A 24,795-nucleotide genomic window follows, 5' to 3' on the forward strand; every position below is an offset into this window, starting at 1 on the left:
GAGAAAAACAACCAACTTGATTTTCGTATCTCCAATACTTACTTTTACAACAATGTTAAGCTTATGTAGTCAAGCCAAACTTAACCTATCTAACCATCTTGTGCAGTGGTGGAACTAGAAAATTATTTCTGGAGGGGCTAAAAGAATAATAAATAATTATTTATAAAAAATACATAAAATATATTTATTCTTTTCATTAAGAGCATAGATATTAAAGCATGTATTAATGTTTTCCATTTAAATTTGATTCCTTAACATGCATTTTTCCTTCTCGAAAGCACTAACTAATAGGTTGAAATCACATACATCAAGGAATTTATTAGTATTTTCCTTTAACAAAGCATATAAAATAGAGTAATTTGGAATGTGGAGGGACCACAACATAATTATTTTTCAATTTTTCAATAAACTCCAACCAATTATACATGGCCACATCAGATTATAACATGTTTTGGGGAACCTGGGCCATCTCTGGCCCCAATGACGTTCCGCCTCTGATCTTGTGGTGAGAAAATGAAGCCTAATTAACTAGATTATAATTTATATCTAGCTTAGTAATGGACAAAACAGAAAGGCAAGTAGCAGCAAGTGGACTGCATTGACTTTCCTAGTTAAAGTAGGAAAGCATTAATTTCAACACTTAATGTTTTGCTTCTTCATCCCAGTAGGCCTTTGAGATATTCAAATATCTCTCTTGGTAGTGCCTTAGTGAAGATATTTGCAACTTGGCCTTCAATATTACAATAGACCAAATCCATTTTATTTTCTTCAACTGCATCCCTGATGTAATGAAACTTCAAGCAATGTGTTTTGCCCTACTGTGATACACATGGTTTTTGCTCATGGCAATTGCAAACTTGTCGTCACAGAGAATGGATGTTGCAAATTATCCTTGTTTCCCACCAAAGTCTTCTATAACTCTTTTGAGCCAAATAGCTTGTGAAGTAGCTATTGATGCAGACTCATACTCAGCTTATGCTATGGATAGAGCCACATATTTTACTTCTTTGAGGCCTATGAAAACACACCAGTTCTAAGTGTGAAAGTATACCCAGATGTGCTTTTTTAAATCATCAGTACTGCCTCCCCAATCATTATCACAGAAGCGAAACAGTTTTGGTTCAACATTCCTCTCATACATGCATTATATTTACCAAAATCAGTGGTTCCTTGAATATATCTCAGGATTCTCTTTGCAGCTCCAAAATGAATTTTGGTTGGCTTGTGTATGAATCTGGACAACAAACTTGCAGGATACATGATTTCAGGTAAAGTAAACTTCCCACTAGACTTCTGTAAATACTCTCATCTGTATCATAACTCCCATCTTCTTTCTGAAAATTTTCATTGACAACTAGAGGTATTGCAACAGCTTTCAAATTAAACATCCAGAACTTCTCTAAAATTGTCTTTGTATATTTTTATGAATAATAAGGATACCTTCCACTGATTGAACAATTTCAATTCCCAAGAAATAATGCAAAATTCCTAAATCACTCATTTCATATTTCAACATCATATCAAACTTGAACATTGAAATAATTTCTCACAACTTCTAGTAAACACTAAATCATCAACATATAAGAAGATAATAATTAAGTATGGTGATTTACCTTCAGTTTTGGTGTAGAGGCCAGGTTCATTTTCACTTCTTTAGAACCATCTGTCTACTAAAGAACCATCTCTCTATCAAATAGGAATCAATTCACCATACCAAGCTCTTGGGCTTATTTCAAACCATGAAGAGCATTTTTGAACTTGTAAACTTTCTGCTTGTGGTTGCTTAACAAACACTTCTTCTTTTAGAACCTCATTCAGAAATGCATATTTCACTTCTAGCTAGTGCAGAAACTAGCCTTTCTCTGTTGCAATTGAGATCAGACCTCTTATGGTGTAAATGTTTCATAAAAATTAATTCCAGGTATCTGTGAGTAGCCTTTGCAAATCTTGCTTTGTTTTTTTGCACATAATCATCTTAATTCAACTTGATTTTGTAAATCCACTTCACACCAATAACTTCTTTGTTATTTGGTTTGCCAACTAGTTTTCATGTGTTGTTTTTCACAATCACATTGATATCTTCTTGGATTGCAGTCCTCCATTCATATTCTTTTACAACTTCTTCAAAATGTTCAGGTTCACACAAACATGCATTGCAGCTTTCATACACATCACTCAAGTTTCTCAACCTGATCGGAGATGAAATAGAAGTTCATTGTGCATTTGAAGATGCTCGTGAGGGCTGTTGAAGATTGTGAGCTGGTAACATTTGAGGTGGATCAAGTTCCAACTGGTCTGGAACCTCTTGTTCATCAAGAACAACACTTTCTTGTACAATTTTTTGTAAGATTGAACCTTCACTCCAATCCTAAGATGATTTCTCACTAAAGATAACATCTTCCCAGATTATCATTTTCTTTTTCTTCAAATTGTAGAGCCTATAGCCCTTTGTGTGTGAACTATATCCCATGAACACAGATTTCTCACTTGATGAATTTCTGCCTTAGTTCCTTTGGGATATGAGCATAGCATACAAACCAAAAACCTCCAAGTGATTTACACTTGATTTTCTTCCACTCCAAACTTTAAATGGTGTCATTCTGTCAGGCCCCGGACCCGATGTCGGTGGATTTTAAGCACCTAACGTTGAATCTGAGGTGTGAGTGTTACAAAGCATAATGTAAACAAGCTCTTCCTTCTAGCTCGTCTAATTTCTTTCCAGCTCAACAAACTCTTAATACTTCTCTGCAAAAGGTATTAGAGATGGGTGGGTAAGCAAAACCACGCACTCAGTGAGCAGCTCATGTTGCCAATAAAGCCATGTCATTTTATACATGCAAGAAAGTAATTTATCATATACACATCAATTCACAACAATTCATCAAATCCCATCATCTACTCTTATTGATTATTCTTCAATTTAGTGTACCTCATGGGAACTCTAATGACTTTCTCTAGCCCTATGCCATCGTGTGACACATCCTTACCTCGGCAAAATCAATCAAGAAGTTCTCATGTTCCATACTAATCAAACAATAGATCTAGCACATAATATATGTAAACCCCTCGCAAATACACATGCTTCACTTGAAAATAGAGAGATATTTCGTAAATAACTAAAATCATGCTTTTCCGTCATTTTTATAGCAAATAAGAATATTTGAAACATATTACACAACCCACTCATCTCGATAATACGAATCGCCTCCCAGAATTGTCTCAGGTTCCAAATACACTAGCCTCATTGAGACTACTCACCACTGAACACTATCACATTAAGTTTGACAAACTGATGGGTGACATCTTCCACACCAGCATTGCATAATGCATAAGTACGTAGTGTCTATAGAATTAACAAAACAAGCTAGACAAGCTCTTGTTTTCAATCTTCCTCCTAGCAAAAGCCAAGATAATTTTTTTTTTTATCTTAACTAAGAGGTATATTCAACTGCCAAATAGTGTGCGATACGTTGAGAGAATATGTGGAAAGAGACCGAGCATCTCTGTTCGAGAAAGAGAGGATAGTGAGGTTTGAAATAAATAGGGGGACCCTAGTTATTTCAAATCAGCCCAATTTATTTACGAAATCTGAGAGGTGATTTATTGAAATACAAACGCTCGTTTAAAAATGTTTGCCAAATGGGCTGGTTTGGATTTGAAAAGTCTAAATTCAAATCCTTACGTCCAAATCACCATATTTAAACAAGGCCTTAAGAAATTTGGTAATGGCATGGGCATTTGTATCTTCACATTGCAACCAAGTAGTAGATTTAATTTAAAATGTACTAATTGCTATAGGCCCCAAATAAATTTATCCAAAAAATTAGATAGAGGAGTATAAATTTCTTTGATGGATGTGTCATAAATCTAATAATATCCTGGTCCATTAACAAAGTTAGCTTGGGGATGTTGCATTCACCATTTATAGTCGTTAACTGTTTCTGATAGATTAATTCGATGTATCATATGTATGCCATTTTGATCAATAAAGTTTAAGATAGGAAAAGGGAGAGTCCAATTGAAAGTCCAGGAGGCAATGTCTGGACCATTGCCTACAATCCATCATACCCTAGCCTTGCCAATAACATCTCTGCAGTCCGGAATACCTTTCAAAGCCACTGATCGAGTGGCGTTCCAACGGTGGGCAATGATGATAATACATGGAATGTTGTATTTTCACCAGGTGCACTACTTGCAGTACGTAATTCAGGGATATATTAAACGTAATTACTAGCTAGCTGGAATTTGTGTATTTAAATACATTGCTGGTAAACTTACAGTTCCTCGTGATTTATAGTGTATACAGCTCGCAACAAGGTGAAGGATTCTGGGAAGAGTACGCAATATGTGTAAGAATTGATTACCATCCCTTAAAAAAGTAGAAAAGTAAAAACAGCAATAATCAAAATTTTGGGTACTAGTCGCGCTGAACCTAGTTGTGCATGCAGAAATTTTATGCCTTGTTCAGGTTGGTAAATAAGGTTTAAAAGAAGCAAACAGCAGTGAAGCTCAACTATCTACTGACAACAAGTAGAGTAATGCAATCAAGTCTAAAACACTTGGCCATAGGCTTGAATATAACAAACCTTGAGCTTAATTATTAATCTGGCCAAAGGCCTACGTACACACATGAAGTACAAACTAAACACATAGTTTTCATACCTAATTAAACAAGAAAACGGGAAAAGATCGATCGACGCCACTCCAGTGCTAGCTATCGTCTGACTCTGACCCGCCCCACAATAAACTTTCCTTGGGGAGAGACCAATTTCACAGTGAAGCGAAAGAGACTCTGCAGAAAGTGAAATGCCAAAGGATTGAAGTTGCCCTTTTAGAGAATCCGCCCTCAAGAAGAAGGATTCAGCTACTAATCAACCATCTTTATTCTTCCATACTGATATGAAGCAGGATTCACACATACAGTTAGCAGAAATGAAAAGAACACCACCATGATATATTGTCCTCCCACCAAGAAAGAACCGGCCACCCCCATCAGTTTTGAGCCACTGGAGCTATTAATGGTGGGGGTGGCCGGCCAGCGAAAACATGAAATGGAGGAAGACAGTAGTGGTGTACTAGGAGGGTTGAACAACAGAGGGTTGGATTGATTGTTATAAGATTTTCTTTGGCTTGGTCATGAGGGCAATAAAAGGGTGTGATGACTTGGTGACTTTTTAGTTGGCTAAAGGAAACCAAAAAGAAAGTAGAGAGAAAAAGCGAGACATGGAGGTTGCAATTTGAGCATCTTTGAAAGGATATGCCATATGCATTACCTACCTTTGCTCCCAAAACTGATCTATGACACCTCCTCCATCTTATTCTGGCTTTCATTTTTCTTTTACAAACACCTTCACCACACACTACACTAGGCATTTTATAATGTCACTTTGACATATGCTATTTTTATGCCGTTGCTGTTTTTTCTATGCAGTATGAGAGCATTCAGAGGTTTTGGGAGTGTCATACAATAGAATTCCACTGAAAGAGTTCATGTGCCTGCCAAGTGCAAAATTGTTGGGATTAGGAGGGTGACACCTATGTTTAATCTCAAGTGAATCTCACTCGCCATTAGAGTTCTGAGCTATCTTAATCCAAATTAATCCATTTTACCTCACTCATAACCTCGGCTAACCCTAAAGTCTTAGTTCAACAAACCTCTAACATACTATTAGATTCGAGCAACTCAATCATCAGCAACGTTTCACTCAGTTTGCTGGGTGTCATCATATCATTTCATGCATACAAACTGATACTTGGTATGTTTTACATAGCACGGTACCCTCTGCAATTTTTACATCTTCAGTCTTCTGGTGCATATATATGATGTTGGTAGGCATTTTTCTCACATGTTCTTTGCTACATGTCTGGGTGAGATTTCATGCTCTCTAAGAGACACCCGCAATTTTATAAAGCGCAAAAAGCTTCATCCTCTTTTTAATTGATTACGTAATGCCTTGTGAAAGAAGGCTCTCTATTGATGGTTCTTTAAGTATTATTTGCTTTCGGGGTCAACTACTATTTGAATCTTTGTGAGTCAGGTGACACCATTTTATGTAAAGTGTGGCTTTCTTTATTCAATCAATATGATTAAGCAAAACCAAATCCCTAATATTGTTGGGAAATTTCATCCCTCACTATCACTCAGACATGAAACTAGGGATCATAGTTCTTCCATTCTGAGGTATGAAATACCTGTTTTCTAAATTGGTTGATCTATATATTGAAGCAAGATTTAATATGCTTTTTTGGATGATGGTTTACAGAAAAGATATGCAATTTTTCTGAGACCTAACACAAACACAGTTCTGGCCTCTTGATCCGGTATAGTACCAAAGGCTTGACAAATCTAGGATGACGCAATACAGCACATCACTCCAAAAGAAAGTACAGTATCAATAGGCTCCAGTAAGTTCGCTTCGGCCTACTAAACGAACCCTAGGTGAGTTTTCAGGTAGAAAAATTGAATGTGACTTATCCCATATGCTATTGTTTGCCACATACAAGTCTTATCCCTAGGCAATAAAGCAAAAGTACGGCATAACGAGTTATGAACCCTTTGAATAAAAAAAAAAAAAAAAGGTGATGTTGACATGTGTGATCTCACTATATTCTTTTCACCTGTGTGAGATCAGGCACAGTGCGCCGCGCACACTATAAATTTTAGTATATAGATTATCAGATTATCATAGGGTATCCTCAAAGGTTTGGGGGAATATTATCAGATACCAAACATTATACCAACTCAAAATGTGCTAATTGCAAGGGGGACTTCCAAGCTGAACAAGGGAAAAAATTATAAAAGAAGTTCCAACACAAACCGGAAGGAATAAGGAGATATTATAATCTTGAAACTACATCTACAAAGCACATTGCACTACATAAACTGCATATATCTACTATTTTCTCCTCATCATTGATATGGACACTAAATTCTGATTAACAGTATGAAATTTGACGACATAACTGTCTACAATCATATGATTACATTATTGTGTTACACAATTTATTCAAATCTTTGTTAGCAGGACCGAGATCTACAATGAGAGATGAAATCACAAAAAGTTTTCTGTTTTTATATGTATTTGTTATTTACTTGTTTATTTTAATTTTCAATACTGGTAGCTAGCACTCCCCAACTTTGTTTTACAACCTGTGACTATACTAAGCATATTCTCCTCTAAAAAGCTATACTAAGCACTCACTTGAGCAGATGGGAAACTGTGATATTCAAAGATCGATGTGTTAAAAAGCTACCTGAGATTGGTAGACTCAAGAAAATGACATTCAGCATTTCAAACAGGTCGTGGATGGCATCAGTTGATTCATTAAAACCACCTTTTTCCACTCTTGGATTGCTTGAGCTTCATCACTAGTTCCTCACGCTCAGCTTCTACCTCTGCATATCTCAGGCTCATGTTCAAGTAGCGCTCACGAATCTCTTTTAATTCTGTCTCTAGAGATGATTTCGAGCGTTCAAATCTATCTTTTGCCACTACTTCGGCTCTTGAATTTTGATGAGCATCCGCATGGTTGTGTCGGGTTAGCCTGTGGTTTAGCAACAGAAATCAGTCTGTCAAGACTGAATCATCAATGATTTGAGGAAAGAAGGAAAATGTTACTGTCATTTAATGCATTTTGAGCGCTTAATGTATTCCTCTTACACTCACCTATCAAGTTGAAGTTTATAAGTGTTATTTGCTTCCAATGCCTTAACAAGTTCATCCTCAAGCATCTTAATCTTCAAACCAGAGTCAACTCCAACATCACGAGGACTTGCATCATGGCTGTCAATTCCATTATCATCCTGTAAGGGAAAGATAAAATCAAAATAGATGCTTTGAAAAGATGCATAAGATCATCACATTGAGAGGCTCCAAATATATATATATATATATTATGCACAAATCAATCACCTTTCTATGTCATTGTGTATGGGTGTCTGTAATGTGATAACTTAAATGAAAACCAACTATTATTGCAATATTAGCAGTAGCAGCAGGATGAAATAAATATTTTAGATGTCTAACCACTCTCTAATCTATAACGAAAATATTGATCTTTCATAAGTCCCTGTACCTGACCATTCTTCACTAGTGGCTTCCTTCTATTATCACGACGATGACTGCTATTCTTCCCCATTTCATTCTGTTCAATGAAAGCACGTCAGAAATACATATTGTTTCAGTCTTGAGAGTAACTATCGACATGCACATAAAGAACAAACGGTACTTACTTTTGAGAGCTTCTTATCTTCAGTGACTTTGGCACTGCTTCTTGACTTGAGATCCCTCTGGTTCTGTTTTTCTTCCCTAATTAGTTTCAATTCTTGTTCAAGGGACTGAGATCTTCTTAGGCACTCATCTTTCTCCTCCTCGAGTAGCTGTAGTTTTTGTTGATACTGCTCGTTGGCTCTTCTGAACTGGTTGAGCTCATTCTTCAGCTCAGCATCTTGTGCAAATAAAGCCTCTTTCGCAATTAGATCACCTTCCATCCGCAGAACTTTCCTCTCCAAGACGGCTTTATTATGTTTGCAATCCTCCAATTCAGATAAGACCATATCCAATGTTGAAATCTTCTCGAGGAATGAATTCTTCTCTGCCTTCAGATATTCATATTCCTCAGACACGGAATCCAGCAGTGCTTCCAATTTCTCTTTCTCAAGCTTGATCGCGTCAAGCTCATTCTTTATAGCCAACACTTCATCCTGACAATGAGTTAAATTCTGTAGTTGAGTATCCAGTAGCGATTCCAATTTCTCTTTCTCAAGCTTAGTCTCATCAAGCTCATTCTTAACAGCCAACATTTCATCCTGACAATGAGTTAAATTCTGCAGTTGAACCTTCAGATTGGTAGATTCTTCCACCAGCTGTTGCTGTTCATAATCAGAAACTGTAAGTTTTAGTTCCAGATTGTTCACAGTGGTCTTCAATTTTGCTTCACTTGACTTGTAATTCTCCAACAACTTCAATAGCCTTTCATGGTCAGCCATCATTGTTTCCTGGATTTGTTTAGAAGCAGTAAGATCAACTGACAGGCCTTGTAGCTTCTCTTCGTATTCTGCTCTCATAATATTGAGTTCATTCTCAGTCTGTATCGCTCTAGATTGAACCTCTAGCAGAGCAGACTGAAGATCTACCTTCTCAGCTCGTAATCTGGATGCTTCGTGGAAAGCACCTGAAGCTAGTTCTTCGCTTTCTTTATGAGTCTCAGAAAGTTGCTTGGTGAGTTGTTCTACCTCTTGCTGAAGGTTCTCAACTTCAACTGCCTTCTCCAAATACATTTTATTCAACAAGCTCTCTTCCGAAATAAGTTTCTCCTTATGTTGGATGGTTTCATCACGAAGTGCATCTAATTCCGAATTTAGGATTTTCTCTTTTGAGGCAATGCTTTCCATCATCAAAGATAGATCTTGTTCCAACACTTCAACTCTTTTCGAGCAATCTGTAAAGCGCTTGTGAGATTCAGTCAACCTTGCCTCCAAGTAGGTACATTGCTCATGCAACGCCAGCTTTTGTGTTCTCAGCTCCTCATTTGATTTCTCAAGTGAATTGCACTCTTCAATGAGGGTCTCCACGGTAGCTTGTAACTTTGGATTTGCCCTTCTAAGAAATTCACATTCTTCTCGAGCTTCTGACCACTGACTTTCCAATTCCTGTAATTTCTGTTTCAATTCAACTTTATCAGATTCCATCTCAACTTTTAAGCTGATGATTTCATCTTGGAGCTTTAGAGAATACGATTTGGAATTCTCTAGTTCTAATTGATTAGCCTCATTTTCATCTGTCAAACATCTTAGCTGAGCTTCTAGAGCAGAAATACGTTCTGATAATTGTGTGTTTTGTTGTTCAAGCTCAGACAAGTGAAGTTCCAGTTCATATTTATCAGCTTCAAGCTCTGAAGATTTCTTTTCAAGTATCTTATTGGTAGAAACATGCGAATCCACATTGCTGCTGAGCACCACTAGATCATTTCGCAAATCATTCAAACACTTGGTGGTGAGCTCACTTTCTCTTAGCACGATTTCCATGTGTTCTTCTAGCTCGACTTTTTCCCTTTGTAGATTGGAAAACTGAGCCTCTAATTCATTGTGCACCTGTCGTAGAGCCCTGGTTTCTTCTTCTTTGGTTAGCCAGTTATCCTCCAGTTTGGCTATCTCAGACCTTTTCTCTGTCAATTCTTTCCCCAGATCTGTAACTTTAATTTCGAGTTCCATTTTTAAACTCTCAAGTACTTGAATTGAAAGATCATGATTATTCGTAATCTCCCCAAGCACCATCTTATTGCAATTCTCCTCTGCATTTTGTATGTGGGATTTCCGTTCAGTCACTTTGGACTCAAAGCTGGTAAAAGAATCCACCAAAAGCTCAGTGGTGGGAAGATCAACAGGTGCATGTCCCCCTGCAGAATTGTTCTTTGCTTCCTTAAGCTTGAATAAGAGTTCAAGGTTTTCATCCGTCAGCTCATTACAATCTGTCTCTAGCTCCTGCAACTTTTCTTTCAAGACTTCAATTTGTCTGATCAGATCTGTTTCACCTCCATTCATGGTAATGGACCTCAATTCTGCAGAATGGCTTTCTTTGAGAGACTCAGACAGCTTTTCTCTCAATTGAATAATCTCTTCTTCTTTATCGAATATTGTACTGCTGTATTCTGTCTCAATATCCGAAAGGCTTCGTTTTTCCAGACCTGACCCCTTCTCTACATCACGGTTTTTCTCTTCCAGAGCCTGTTCCAGCTGCTGCACCATATCTTGCAACTTGTTCTCTGATTCCTGCAATTTTTGCAGCTGACGCGTTAGATTGCTGTTCTCCTCTGTAGTTATTTGGATTGAATTTTCCATTTCAATAAATTTTGATTGCAGTTCTGATAGATTCTCTAACTCCATCTTTTGTTCTTCCATTGTCTCTTCCAGCTCCTGGAGAACGGAAACCAGCTCAATATTTGATTCTTGGCTCCTTTTCAACTGCAGGTCCAGATTGGCAATGGATTCTTTTTGAAACTTCAGTTCATCTTGTAATGCCTTCTCTATATGAGACACTCCACCTTGAGATAAATCCTCGCTGGCTGTTTGTCTCATCACTGAACTCTCAAATGACACTTTTAAGTGTTCAACTTCTTTCTTCAAGCTATCACGTTCAGCATATGCTGCTGAAAGCTCCATATTCAAATTTGCCTGCTTTTTTGACTGATCAGAAAATTCTGTCCTCAGTATATCCAGATCAAGCATTAGTTTCCGTGCATTCCTCTCCCACATCTTAGCTTCTGCATGTAGCTCCTCAATAGTAACTTCTGCGGTTTCCAGAAGGTTTTTAGAAGAACTAGTGGTTCTTAAAGGTGATTCTGGAATATCTCTGCGAGAATTCTGAGAATGATTTCCTGAACCTGTGATCCTGGAGTTAAATGATGAATGATTGGATGGAGAAGAAATGGCTGGAAAATTGCCAGGCATTGAACTAGTTTGAGAGCTGGTTGAATCTTGTCTTCCAATCAGGAGGTTCCCTTCACCAGTAAGGTTGCTTCCTAGAAGAATAGGATCCCTTCTTATGGAACCCTCTGCTGACTCATAGCTGCAAAGTGAACCTGCAGCAGAGAAACTACTTCCCTACAAAAAGTGATGAAGGTATTTATTTTCTTAGCAAGGATAGACTGTTGAACAGCATGTGCATAATGCAGATTATAAAAATATAATGGTTTTGACCAAAAAAGTAAAAAATAATGGTCTAGATCTTCAAACTCTTCAAAAGTTTGAATAGATACAATTTCTAGAAATGAATCCGTTTACATAGGAAATATTCATTTGATAAACTGTGTCCAAAAACGGATAAGTTTTTGTTTCTAGATCACACTCCAGGTTTATATTTGATGCAACACAAGGAAAGGTACTAAGGAAGCAGTCAATGTTTATGTTGCAACAAGATTCTGAAAATACATAATCACTGAATTAAGGAAAGATATTATACTAAGGGAAAGTGTAACATACCCTACTTCCAGGTTCTCCAGGATTTGAGGTCAAGCCAAAATCTTTTGTGGAGGAAGATCCGAGACTCCTTCCAAATGTACTACCGGATCCATCTGATTTGCCGTCCACATCATTACCAGTTCCATTTTGTTCTTCCAAATGACTGCTTGTCTCTTTTGACTCTTCATCCCTGAAAAGTGCGCAGAGAATATTCACAATCAAATAGAACACTCAGTTAGAATCTAATACAAGCAATATATTATTACTAACCTGACCCTTGCTCTTGGCTTTAGGCAGTTAATTTTCACCTGAAAAACAGAAGCACAAGAGAAAAACTGCTTAGAAGACTACTCCAACATGACCTTCTAGTGGAATAAGTGGAGTTAAGGCCAACCAAAACAATTCATGTTTTTCACAGAGATACTTACGATCACATGCACCATCCTGGATTGACCACACACACACACATATATAAACTGCTGGCCATGCCAGTATCTTCAAAATGCTTGAGAAGGATGACAACTTAACAGGGTTTTTCACAAGTAAGAATACATCAAGCTCCCGGATTTAGAACATCAAGAATGAACCATATTTTAAAGAAAATAAGCATCAGACTTTAAAGGCATCACAGAAGTATAATCCTCAGAGAAACATATTCTACCATGTTCAATCAGTACACTGTGCAAATGTTGCGAAACATAACAAATTCTAATTTGACTCAATTCAGCATATAGCTTTCTAATACCTCAGGGAGAGAAAGGGGATCAATAGTTGGGCAACACGTCAAACATCTACACAGAATAAATACATAAATGTGTAAAATGCAAACCTGTAAAACTGTCCCATAGTTGCACTTTTTCAATGGAACCGAAACTGGAGCAGTAGAACTTGAAGTTATATAATCCGACATATTGACTGTAGCCTCTCCAAGGATTCCAGATCTCGCCGATCCCTATCAGCAAAAAGTAATTCGAAACAGTACTGTTAGAACTCACAACAACAAAAGGCCAGGCCAGAATTTCCATTCTGGAAATGGTCGATAAACAAAAATCTTCACTGAATCAACCAAAACTGGAAAGCTAAATTCTACTCCTGAAAAAAGTAAAGCACATTTCAATTAAAATCATTGACATTGACAAGCACAATACCATGGCAACCACCAGCTTGAAGAAAGAATCTTCCATCTCCTTGGAAGAATCATCCTGCGAAATCCATATAGACTCGGAAAGCGCCTCACTCCATTGACAGCTTCCATTCCGCACCGCCGCTTTGCTCGACTTAGCAATTGTCTTCCCAGTTTCCACAGACACAATGGACACATACAGCTTGTCCCATCCTCTCGGCACCTACGAGCATAACCATAACCATAACCATAAACATCACCATCACTAACCAAACAAAAATTCTCCATACTCAATTCCTCATTCATCACACAAAATCACCTCACTCGTCACCACATAAGCATCAAACACACATTTCCATAACTAGACTAAGCAAAAAAAAAAAAAAAAATTCACAAATCCAAAACTGGAAGGAGTAATCCAAATCAGGAATCATCACAAATGTCATACAGAGAACACAATCCTCTACCTCCATTACTGATTCTTCACTCTCAAAACGCAAATGATCGAAGGAAAAAGAGAAGGAATTAGTAATACCTGAACGGCTTTGAACTGAGAGAACTTGAAATCGATTCTCTCGCCTGACTTCGCCGGCCTGTTCCTGTGTATCCTAAACATCTTCTTCTTCTTCTTCTTGCTCTGGCCGACGAGAATCGAACTCTAATTCATCACCTCCACCATTGCCACGTCTCCCTCACAACCACCATTACCAAACAGAGAAAGAGAGAGAGAAGGGTGGGGGGTTAGATAGGTGGTCATTGTTGCGGAAGGGGTTAGATTAATTAAACCCCTCCTCTACTTTTTTTGGCGTTTCTTTATTGCCGTTTCGGCATTTTGCCACTACCCAAACTGAAACCCAGACATTACGTACTATACTGTATCACTCTCTCGAGCCTTGGCTTTCTGTACTGTATAGAGGACGGGCGTACGGTAAGCCCCGCACACCCGCGTCTGAGGACGCTACACGTGTGGCATTGATGTCAGCTCCCGCTACGTGGCGGAGATCGAGTGGCCGCGAAGGTCGCAATGGGGGGAAATGGATTAGATTAAATTAAGTAATGGAGGGAATGTTTAGTAGTTATAGCATCGACGCCATCGACTAATATAATATTTCCCTAGATTTAGTGGGGCCTACCATGCGAACAATGCTTTCGTCGCTGTGGGGTGTCGGGTCTTTGTAAACTTCGTTCTTTTTGGTGGGATTTGGGATTAAATGATTAATAGTGGTTTCAATTTGTGAGAGAGTGCATTAAACCAAAACTGTTTCATCACATTATGTCCCAGGGTGGAAATTTCTTGGAAAGTCACGCCGATCGATCGACTTGTTTTTGTTGGGTTTAGGGTACGGTTGAGAATTTGACGGTGAAGAATTGAAAGAATCGACGCAGTGTTGATATTTCGAGAGATTTTTCTTATATTTCAAGTGGTGAACAAAATTATAATATAAACTAATGATTCTTACCGAGTAATGTCAGTTGATGTTATGTATAGCTTGTGACTTTGCATTTTCAACCTTTCATCGATGATGGGTAAGAAAATGGATGTAATTCAATGGTGGAGTGTCATATTCATATAGTTGAACTCATGATTTTCAAGCATGATTAATTCTGTCCAATTCTATTGTGAGTTGTCAATGTTTACTTATACTCCACCGTAATTGAATTAAAATGGATAAGATTGTGAGGATCTTGAGATCGAATGTTGCGAGAAATGACAATTTTTGGAAGGAAATTCTTGGCATCCTAATAGTAGTTTAAACTTTCTTACTTGACAATAAATGGATCAAATATCTATTCAAGTCCATATAGAAACAACATATCACTCTCCTCAAGCAAGTTACGAGACAATATTTTTAAAGAAATATACGACTTACTTAATTGGATTTTCGGGTAAACCCATGAATTTCTTACTAGAGGATTGATGTAATTCTTTTGCCTCAGAATCGGATTTTTTACTCAATGGCAGGCAAGTGAATGGATGTAATTCAGTGGTGGAGTGTCACCTGATGTAGTTGAAGTTCTCTTTTTTTTTTTTTTTTTGTTTCTTTAATTATGCCTAATTCTATAATGAGTTTTTAACGTTACTAATACTTTTTTTTTTTTAGAAAAGAAGAAATTCATTAATTCAAGAAATTACAATGACGGGGATGACTCTGTAAAATCCCAATTAGTCCACTAGAGAAGAAGACCTACTCATACCCCAAATGTAGAACCAGCGGTTAAAGAAACCATGAGCCGATAGGGGCTCAACTCTAACCATCAACCTTTTCCAAGAGTCCCGACACATCCTTATAGCCAACCTTAAGAAGAAACAATCCCCTTCCGACACCATATACCGAAACCGCCATTATATGTGTAGGGGCGTCTCCCCATTACATTGACAACAAGAAAACATTAAAATTAAACAAATAGTCCCTAGAATTGACACCATAACAATGACACAACCACGAAACCAAGACACCAAACCCTCGCTCAATTGAGGAAGGACTAATTAGACCTAACCAAAAACCAAAAATAAAACCTAACAAAACGATAAAATAGACTGCAGCAATCAACTTTCCTCATCCACGATGTTAGCTCCAGTAACTCGGATTCAGCCGCAATAGAGTCAGGGTGCGCAGCTCCGGTAAGCTCGACCCCAATAATGACACACCTTGGCCAAAGACCAAACCTCCACCACCAACCCCATGGAAAAATCTTGAAATCAATCAAGCCACCAACAAACTGTGCATATACTCGCAAGACATCAATTCCAGATCACCCAAAGTTTCCCCCAAATCCATATACTCACCAGCCACTTTATCAAACCCCTCCAAAACTGATGTAGCCTTCAAAGATCAACCCAGATCTTGGTGACCGGTCAAGCGCAGCCAAACCAATCCCACTAAACCTACTTTGACCGTGCACTTCAATCGAACCTACCAAACCATGCTTCCCCAACAGCCGCGCAGCAGCCCTCCACAAACCAAGTAACTGTGTGATCAGATCCCATCGCTGCCACCTAGTTCCTCACTTGCAGCTGACCACCAAAACTTGAACCATGAAGCCACTGTCGCCACCATCATAAGATGAAAGAGAGATTCTTGCCGCAGCCCCACCGCTGACCACCACCCAACCACGCCTGTCCGGCAACACCCACCGCCCGTTGACGAGACCAAAGGCCACCATCGGAGTGGGGGCGCCGCCGGACAAGCAAACAAACCAAATCCTGTTTTTTACGAACCCTAAAACGTCCCTGTTTTTACTGACCAAAGAGAATACGTCAGTCTCGTATGTAACTACTTCTACTAATACTTCATCATAATTGAATGAGAACGGATAAGATTGTGAGGATCTTGAGATCAAATGTTTTCAGAAATGACTATTTTTGGGAGGGAACTCTTACAATCCTACATCCTAATAGTAGTTTAAACTTTCTTATTTAACAATGAATCAGATCAAATCTAAGTGCACAGTAGAAACCACATATCACTTTTCCTTTGCGTGAAAGGAGTCAAAGGGACAGCTTTCCGAAGCACGATATAAATTTAGGGGTCTTACATACAAGAATGCGAAACAAGGTGCAAGTTTTCTTGAGATTCGGTGCAAAAATGGTCTATCATGCAAGTCTAACGTTGATACACGTAGTTTGTACGAATCTCCTTCAAAGCATACTGAGTCCTGAATTGGAGCAATCATACAGATGTAAAATGATCACTCATTTTCCATTAATCCATTGTTAGGTGTCAAGTTAATGATTCAAATTGCAAGTTTACCTACCGAAAATGTAGGTGCAGATTGTATAATGCCTATAAAATAATTTTATTTTGTATATAGTGGACGATATATAATCTTCAGTGGTGCATTCCATCAGAATGTCCAACACTAATCAGTCTAATCTCATGGATGACGTCTGGGTTGGAGACTTGGAGAAGTTAATTAATTAATTGATTACATTTTTGACAAAGTCGCAAAACACATATGCTTCATATTCTGGGCTTTAATTAGTTATCGGTTCAATTTCAAACTAAGTGACGACACACAGAATTTTTCAAGAATACACTTCAAAATTAATCTCTCGTAAGTATTATCACATTCCTTAGTTTACTACCCTTATTAATCAATCCAATTAGTAGTAGGAAAACCAATCCTTCTTCTGAAGGCCTTAATCTCTTTATATATGGAGAAAACATGCTGTCTAATATATAGTTTAACCTAGCCTAACTAGTACGGTAGTACCTATAGCTTTTCCTATTTAATCATGAATTGATCTTTCCTTATAAATGTGATCACACCATTTTTAATAGGGCAATGATATAGGGCCTCAATGAGGCCTAAGATTTGTGGCCTCAAATCCTAGGTGTCATGCCATGTAAGCAAATATAAATTTTATTTTTAATTTCACATAATATATCTTGCCACATCATGTTATTGCAACACCAACTCTACCCTTTTATACTTCCTTGTAGATGTTAGGGGGTGAATTACTTACAATAATGAATTTAATTAGGTGACGAAAAAAAAAGATAAGCTATTAATTATGTATTAATTTAAGAGATATGTCTACAAATTCTTTGACCAATATTTTTCTTAATTTAATTAAATTCTTTCCTATAATTTTTCTTTCCAAATAGTATTAATATATTGATTTAGGTGTCAAGAAATAGGCATTAACTTTTCTTTCCAAACATTGATTAATTCCATCCAAAAAACTAGCATTAATAAATTGATTTTGGAAAATACATATGTCTAAATTAAGAGGTAAGAAAAAATTTCATGTTAGTAGCAGCCATTAATTATCATCTACAATCTAAATATATGGGGGAAAAATAATAAAAAATAATAAACTCAAATATAACATTTAAACCCCAGCTACATAAAGAGAAGAAATGAACAAAAGAATATATATATAATCGTATGAATATGTATTTTTCACACTATATATATTTTCAAAATTTACAAGAATCCAACAAAGGTTGAATTCATATACATGTGTTAAGCAAATCTATTGTGATCGAATGTATGTGTAAATCCATTGACTGAATTACATGAAAATTTTCTATTCTTGATTGGAGAAAAAAATTGTTATTGAAATCTAAGCATGAGTATAATGAAAAGAAAAAATGCAAAAAAAAAAAACTAAAATATTTTTTAGAAAGCCAAAATAACATAGTAATTAAATTTTGGAAGGATAAAATGGTATTTTTCTCAAAAGTTACATAGCATGATTTGACAAATAGTTGATGTGTGTAGGTGACATGGCATGACACCTAAGATTGAGGCCATAAATCTTAGGCCTCATTGAGGCCACAAATCATTTTCCTTTTTAATAATATTAACATCTTAGGCATTTCATGTTGGCCACCTCTCTTAGCCACGGAGCCACCTAGCTAGCCTCTATCAAAGAAGCTGCTTTGGTGCCATTATCCTACTCTTCTTCCCCAACTTCTTCGGGCTTCTCTCTCAGAAGAACGTGTATGGCGCGGAAGTGCCGGGGCCCTGAGGTGGTTGTCAATGCGATTCCAAGAAGCCCTAATGGGATTTGCTCATAGGAATTGGGTTTTGGTCCTTCAGTTGTATCGTGAAGTAATTAATCAAAGTTGTAAAACATATGAGTTTGTTGCTATCATTAAGCAGGGCCTAAATAGCTCACCTTACATTGTAAATTTGTAATATATTTGTGCCATGTATCAGTAGCCAATTTAAAGGGCCATTTGTGTACGTTGTTACCATTTCAGTGTTGCATGTGAGGATTCTGTAGGATGCCCCTTCTGGTGAAGTTAATGAAGTTAAGGGATTGATTTGTATTCTCAGACAACTTAATGAAGGTATGATTCATAAACCAAAAACTTGTATCTGTAAGTTGTCTGACAGTTCCAATCCATTTACCCTCTTAAATGTGAGAGTCAAAACATTATTCATGTGTTCATGACCAAAATCTGACATTGTTATTTTTGGTATTTGACTAAATAGCAATCAAAATCACTTTTGGAATTCTAAGACGGTATAAAAGTAATCAATATAGATTGGTCTGAAATGAGAGAAGCCAGCGGAGTGACCAAGCTGCTGGAATTCTTCTTCAGTCCTATTCTTGCCCTTGGCGCGATATATAGTCATCACGAATATGTCATTCTCTAAAAGAGCACGCGTCCTGTGGCTGTCGTCTGATTTCTTCGGCACCACGGGCTCACAAGCAATCAATTTCCCTCCTGCAGGAAGTGCCTTGTAACAATTCTCCAGTATCAGCTTGCACTCACTATCCGTCCATGTTGATAAAATCCACTGGCAATTAAGCAATATAATATATTAATCATACTATCATAGTAATTAAGCATAACAAGTACGTCATGAAATGCAAAGGATTTAGTTCCTCAAACACCACCATCGATCACTAAGCAAGCAGTGTGGGTGTTAAAAAGTGAGATCATGCACTTGCTAGGAATAGGATGGTATAAGCTTTGTTTGAGATTGCTTCTAGAATTCGAAAATAGCGGTTTTAGCTCAACTCGTTTGAGTTTTGACACCATTCGACAAAAAAAGCTGAAAGTGTTCTCTAAATAATAGAAGTGATTTTTGATGGTTTTTGAAGAAGCACATTTCAAGTGCTTTAAAAAAAATAAAAATATATATAAAAAATTGCACATTACTTGACAACATTATTATAACGTAGGTATATGTGGTGGTCAAGATTGATATTATTGGTCTATATAATTTGTAGTTATTTTTAATTGGTTTCTTGGTATAATATTTTTTTTTGTCCCTAAATTATTGACACTAAATTCGAGTAATATTATTAATTTAGGCAACCACATATGTCATGTCGTACTCTGCAACTAAAGAATAATTCCTCACTTTAACATCACCAATCCCATATCATAATACTAGGTACTACATTTGCACAGACTAGTCTTGAATCAATCAATAATTGTACGAATGCACCAACCACTTAATTTAAAGGTATCACTTTGTATAGATATGGCATTTTCCTTTTGAACATTCAATGGTTCTGATATCCGAACCATTTAGTCACCCATTGACTGTTCTTTTTTGTCACACATTTAAAATAGTCAAGTAAGTTTGGTGAGTAATGAATGAAAAAGAGGTCAAGAACAGCAACTGATTTGAAGGTCTGGCTAGTTAATCAGATACATTCATCCTCCCTATATATTTATGGGCCAGTACTCATCTGTTCAACTAGTTAAAAATTGGAAACAGCTCATAGTCAAACGGGTCGGTGTTCTTTGTTTTATATGTTCTTTTTCTAAATTTTTGTTGCTTTCTATTTAACTAGTGGTGTAAATTTATTATTATTATCTATACTATTATTAAGAGAAGAGGCTTTGTTAGCCAAAATTGAAAATTTTGACAGATTTAACCCTGAAAGATTAAAAAACTTTAACAACAAATTAAATCACAAGGGTAAATAGGACAATTATAAAATAGATTTTATTAAGAAAATTGAAAAGAAATTATCCCACAACCTCCCATTTTCTCTCCCACTATTTTCTCTCTGCAATAACTACCCACTAAATCTATTTTCTTTTGCACATAACTTTTTTTATTTACAATTAAAATTTTTCTTACACATGCAGAGCATGTGATTGCAGACTAGTTATATTGAAAAAAAGAAAGTTATTCAAAAAAAAAGAAAAAAAAGTAAGAGTTTATCTGAATGACCCATAATTATTCTAGATATGGGTAGTTAATTGTTTGAAAATTTATTTACTTTCTTTATATATATATATACTAGAAAATGTCCACACACCCGATGGGTGTGAGAGTAGTGGGGAGTTATAATTCTGAGAGTGGAGAGTTTAAAATAGTTATTTTCTTTTATTTTATTTTTTTTATTGTTTTATTTTTCTTTTTACATTTTTATCCCTAATGTTAAAATGTAATCCATGATATTTTAATATTTGAAGGTTATAAAGGTAAAAAAAATCAGTTTTGGCTAACAACACCTCTTCTCTTAATAATAGTAAAGATATATATATATATTTTTTTTAATTTTTTTTTTACCATACTACCACTCAATAATTAAAAATTATTTAAAATTAAAATAAGATCTAAGAGTTTTACTGTCTTTTCACATTCACTTTGACTAAATATAATATAGATATAGATATAAATGAAAAAAATAATTTCAAACCAAACCCAACATAAAAAATGTAAACTGACCTTCATGAAGATAACGTCACCACTAGGAATTGACTTGAACATGTCACCACCAACATGAGTCACTCCTGCAAACTCATTAATAAAAAAAATTCATCTTCCCAATCAATACTCATAAATCATAATATTGAATTGAGCTTTCTGTACATTTTAGTATCGAGTGAAATCATGTTCTCAATCAAAAATCGATCATATAATATTGAATTGAGCTTTCGGTTCATTATTTGTAGCCTGTGTAGCAAGGCCAACAAAATTTATGAAACTATCTCACCGGCGATAGCTGGGGCCTTCGAAACGACCTCAGGCAGGTCAAAGTTAATGCCTTCCCGTACATTGGGATATTTGTCTATGATCATTCTCAGGCAATCTCCCGCACTGCCACCCACATCCACCAGTCTCGTCACCCCTTGAAAACCATCGTAACCGTCTAGTACTGCCTTGATGAACGGCACAGATACTCCCGACATTGCCTTTTGCATCAACCCATTCATCTCCGGCCTCTTCCCGTAGTACTGGTACGCCGGCTCGCCGTTCGCCTTCACGAACGGTTCCACAGTGGGATCCACCACCGCCTCATGCACCAGTGGCCACGCCCCCATTAGTGCATCCTATTGACAATTATCATGTTGTTCCAATTATCATATTGACAATTATCAGATCGATAAATACAAAAATTTTATGACATTATTTTCACATTCTCAATCTGTCATCCTTTACAAATAATTGAACTCTAAAATAATGACGACAACATAAAATAATGACAGACCAAGTGTGAATAATAGCCGTTAATGTTGAAAAATATCTGATAACCTGGTGGTGCTGGAGGACATAGGCCCTATAGGAGAGACCATCTTGATTGGTGACTAGGGTTTGGCCGACCTCGGTGAGGGAGAACTTTCTCTCGGAGCCGTCGGCGTTGAAGTGCTCGGAGAACACACCGTAGCTGGTGAGCATGCGGAGGATGCGCTGGAGGTTCTCGGCGTCACCACCGCCGGCAGGAAGGACACGTTCGAGGATCTGAGAGGCGGAGAGGGGGGTGTTAGAGCCGGATTGCCAGATGGCATCGGCGACGTTGAGGCGGACGACGGCGTTTAGGGACATAGGGACGCTGATCATGTTGGCCAGCTCCAGTATGGCAATCCTTGCTTCGTTGCTTGCCTCTTTGGTTCGGTTTACGTCTTCCATGACCAGAGAGATTATCGTCGACCTGAGATTCTGAGTGTTCTAACTTCTTCTTCCTAGCTCTTGGTTGTGTTTTTTCTCTCTAAGTCTCTAGCTTGTCCATGGCAGGCCGTTTATATAGCCAGCCGCGAATAATTGAATAGTAAAAGTGGATTGTGGAGATCGATATGTTTGGACGGAAATGTTTGAGTTGTCAGCTTCTCTGACGTGCGCGCATGTGATGAAACCTGACAAAATAGCAAGATTCTCTGATTGGCTAAGTTTAAATTGAGAGGAAAAAGTGACGATTCTTGAAGAAAATGTAACTAAACCATATTTTATATTATTTGGTTTTCCTTGTTTGATATTGAAGGAGAAAAGGTGCTGGTATTAAGGCTGACTAAATTATTATTTGCTCAACTCCGTGGTGAATTTCCTATTGGTCGTCATTAATTTATGGACATTTACCAAACATTTCATAACCGAGATTGTTCATTGTGAAATCTAGATAATCAATTAGAGATAAGAAAGACATTGAAGTCGGAGGTTGGAAATCGTTTAGTTATCAATGTGTATCAGATAAATGATTAATATATAATAATAATTTTAATTTTTATAAGAACTGTAGCCGAAGAAGTCCAGGGTCGGTTTGGCGGCTTATGGGTAAGGTTAGGATCGATCTCACAAGGAGAGGGAGGCGGACTGCCGGAGGTGATGTCGTTTGGTGGTGCAAGGACGGATTTTGAGCGGTCTAGATCGGTTCGGAGTTTTCCAATCTGATTTGTGTCGTTTGGAGCTGCCCTGTGTAGAAGGTAGTTGGGGAGAGAGGATGGACGGTCTGGTTTTGTTCAAGCTGGTGGTTTGGATGCCGGTGGTTGGACAGAATGGCTCCGGCTTTTCGGACGGTGGCGAGGTGACCACAGCAACCTGTACTTTCGGACTGGGCTGAGCTTTGTTTTATGTTCATGCTTTATTGTTTTCTTACTATTACTAATTAGGGGTAATTCCCGCATACCCAGAAAACCTTGGTATTTTTCCCAATTGCCCAACACTTTGGTATTTCACTATTGATGAAAGACAAACACTTTGGTATTTCACTATTGATGAAAGACAAAGACTAACAGGGATAGTTTTAACAGACAAATGCCATTTGTATCCTATGTTGACCTTAGATTCCTCTACCGTTCTATTCAACAAAAAGGAACAGTAAAAACTTTAAAACAAAGACAAGACTAGCCTTCAACATGCCACATTTCGCCTAACGACTTCCTGTCTAAACGGCTACTCACAGGGCGGAATCACTGCTGCTTATCCTAATTTTTCCATTTTTAAAACTGATTCTTTTGGCTGAACAGTAAAGCTGTAGAACTTTAGCTTTCCATGGGATACATGCATACGAATGTTAAACTTTGACATAGTAAATCATGCATGATAAAGATGATTACGAAATGTAATGACATAAATATTTGATAAAGAAGTGGGTGAACAACCATCTGAATTTATTTATTCAAATATACATATAAAACCTTTAAACAATCAGAGCCTCATTCTCAGGTAAACATCAAAAGCTGTTTAGCTACCCATAAGAATGAGACCAGTTACTTACTTGTACTGAAAGCACACTACTTCACACCTAAACAGGAAAAGGAAGCACACTGCTACTATAGCTTTCTTATTTCAGAGGATATTTTCTCAGGTTTCGAATCTAGTTCTTAGTTGGACCAGTTTCCGAATGCCTTCTAAGAGAAGCTAAAGCTCCTTATATAGGGAGCGGAACTCAAACCAGAATTCAAAATACAAAAATGTACAGGACAACTCCGTGACTCTTGCTTTTCGTAGTGCTCCTGCTGGTGGAGGTCGGTCAGGGAAAAGCAAAAGGAAAAAGTGAAATGTTTTTCACTTAACCTTTTCTTTTTTGAAAAGGAAAAAGCAAAAGTAGCTTTAGAAAAGTCTAAAGTTCTACAGTTGCTATTTTGGTGCTGATTCTTCACCTGTAGCTTCACATGTTCTCATCTGTTTCAGAATGGTGGCCAAAGACAAAGGAGTTGTTGTCCGCCTAGGCCATGCGAGCTGTTGTTGCGTTGTCCTCGACGTCTGTATCAACATACATCTTGTAGTGGTTGTTATTTTCAAGTTTTTCCACCCAGCGCATGCATGCCATTGTCGAGTCTATCTCTTTTCTGGTTAGAGATAAGAATATATCACTGCTGACTACGTCAGGATGATCGTAAGCGGTGATAATTGTTTTTTCTCCTGCTGCCAGGAATGTGTTGTTGCTGTCTTCAGAGATGATCTTTTTGATGTAGTCAAGAGCCATGGCCTTCATCCAGGGAATGCTAGAATTTGGTTGGCCGTTGTATGCTACACAGGCTGGTTGAAGATATCTTCTTTGAATAATTCT

General features: G+C 37.3%; 2 protein-coding genes across 4 annotated transcripts; both read right to left on the reverse strand.

Moving 5' to 3' along the window:
• Positions 1-6,913: 6,913 nt before the first annotated feature.
• Positions 6,914-13,943, reverse strand: LOC112192094 (sporulation-specific protein 15). 3 transcript variants are annotated; one of them, XM_024331654.2, is made up of 10 exons: positions 13,618-13,939; positions 13,108-13,305; positions 12,789-12,911; positions 12,230-12,267; positions 11,981-12,149; positions 11,383-11,602; positions 8,234-11,289; positions 8,077-8,145; positions 7,668-7,804; positions 6,914-7,545 (listed from the first exon to the last, which is right to left on the reverse strand). In XM_024331654.2, the coding sequence occupies exons 1-10, from the start codon at positions 13,696-13,698 to the stop codon at positions 7,326-7,328; spliced, it is 4,311 nt and encodes a 1,436-aa protein (XP_024187422.1). In that variant the 5' UTR covers positions 13,699-13,939; the 3' UTR covers positions 6,914-7,325. The 3 variants fall into 3 exon arrangements, 2 of the variants coding, with proteins under 2 accessions (XP_024187422.1, XP_024187421.1); XM_024331653.2 differs by having other exon boundaries at positions 8,234-11,602; XR_002933351.2 differs by lacking the exon at positions 6,914-7,545 and having other exon boundaries at positions 7,768-7,804; positions 8,230-11,602; positions 13,618-13,943.
• A 4,965-nt stretch (positions 13,944-18,908) lies between these two features.
• On the reverse strand, positions 18,909-22,604 carry LOC112193328 (nicotinate N-methyltransferase 1). The gene is made up of 4 exons (XM_024333428.2): positions 22,044-22,604; positions 21,505-21,841; positions 21,237-21,301; positions 18,909-19,340 (listed from the first exon to the last, which is right to left on the reverse strand). The coding sequence occupies exons 1-4, from the start codon at positions 22,416-22,418 to the stop codon at positions 19,041-19,043; spliced, it is 1,077 nt and encodes a 358-aa protein (XP_024189196.1). The 5' UTR covers positions 22,419-22,604; the 3' UTR covers positions 18,909-19,040.
• Positions 22,605-24,795: the final 2,191 nt, after the last annotated feature.

Source organism: Rosa chinensis, chromosome 3 (assembly GCF_002994745.2).
Source record: "Rosa chinensis cultivar Old Blush chromosome 3, RchiOBHm-V2, whole genome shotgun sequence".
NCBI classification, from domain to species: Eukaryota; Viridiplantae; Streptophyta; class Magnoliopsida; order Rosales; family Rosaceae; genus Rosa; species Rosa chinensis.

Coding starts and splice junctions, on each gene's coding strand:
- LOC112192094 (XM_024331653.2), bottom strand. CDS start 13,698: ATGTTTAGGATACACAGGAACAGGCCGGCGAAGTCAGGCGAGAGAATC. Junction 12,268..12,788: donor ACTATGGGACAGTTTTACAG/GTTTGCATTTTA, acceptor TCTGTTTTTCAG/GTGAAAATTAACTGCCTAAA. Junction 11,603..11,980: donor CTGGAGAACCTGGAAGTAGG/GTATGTTACACT, acceptor CACTTTTTGTAG/GGAAGTAGTTTCTCTGCTGC.
- LOC112193328 (XM_024333428.2), bottom strand. CDS start 22,418: ATGGAAGACGTAAACCGAACCAAAGAGGCAAGCAACGAAGCAAGGATT. Junction 21,842..22,043: donor ATGTCCTCCAGCACCACCAG/GTTATCAGATAT, acceptor AATTGTCAATAG/GATGCACTAATGGGGGCGTG. Junction 19,341..21,236: donor GTGACGTTATCTTCATGAAG/GTCAGTTTACAT, acceptor CTTAATTGCCAG/TGGATTTTATCAACATGGAC.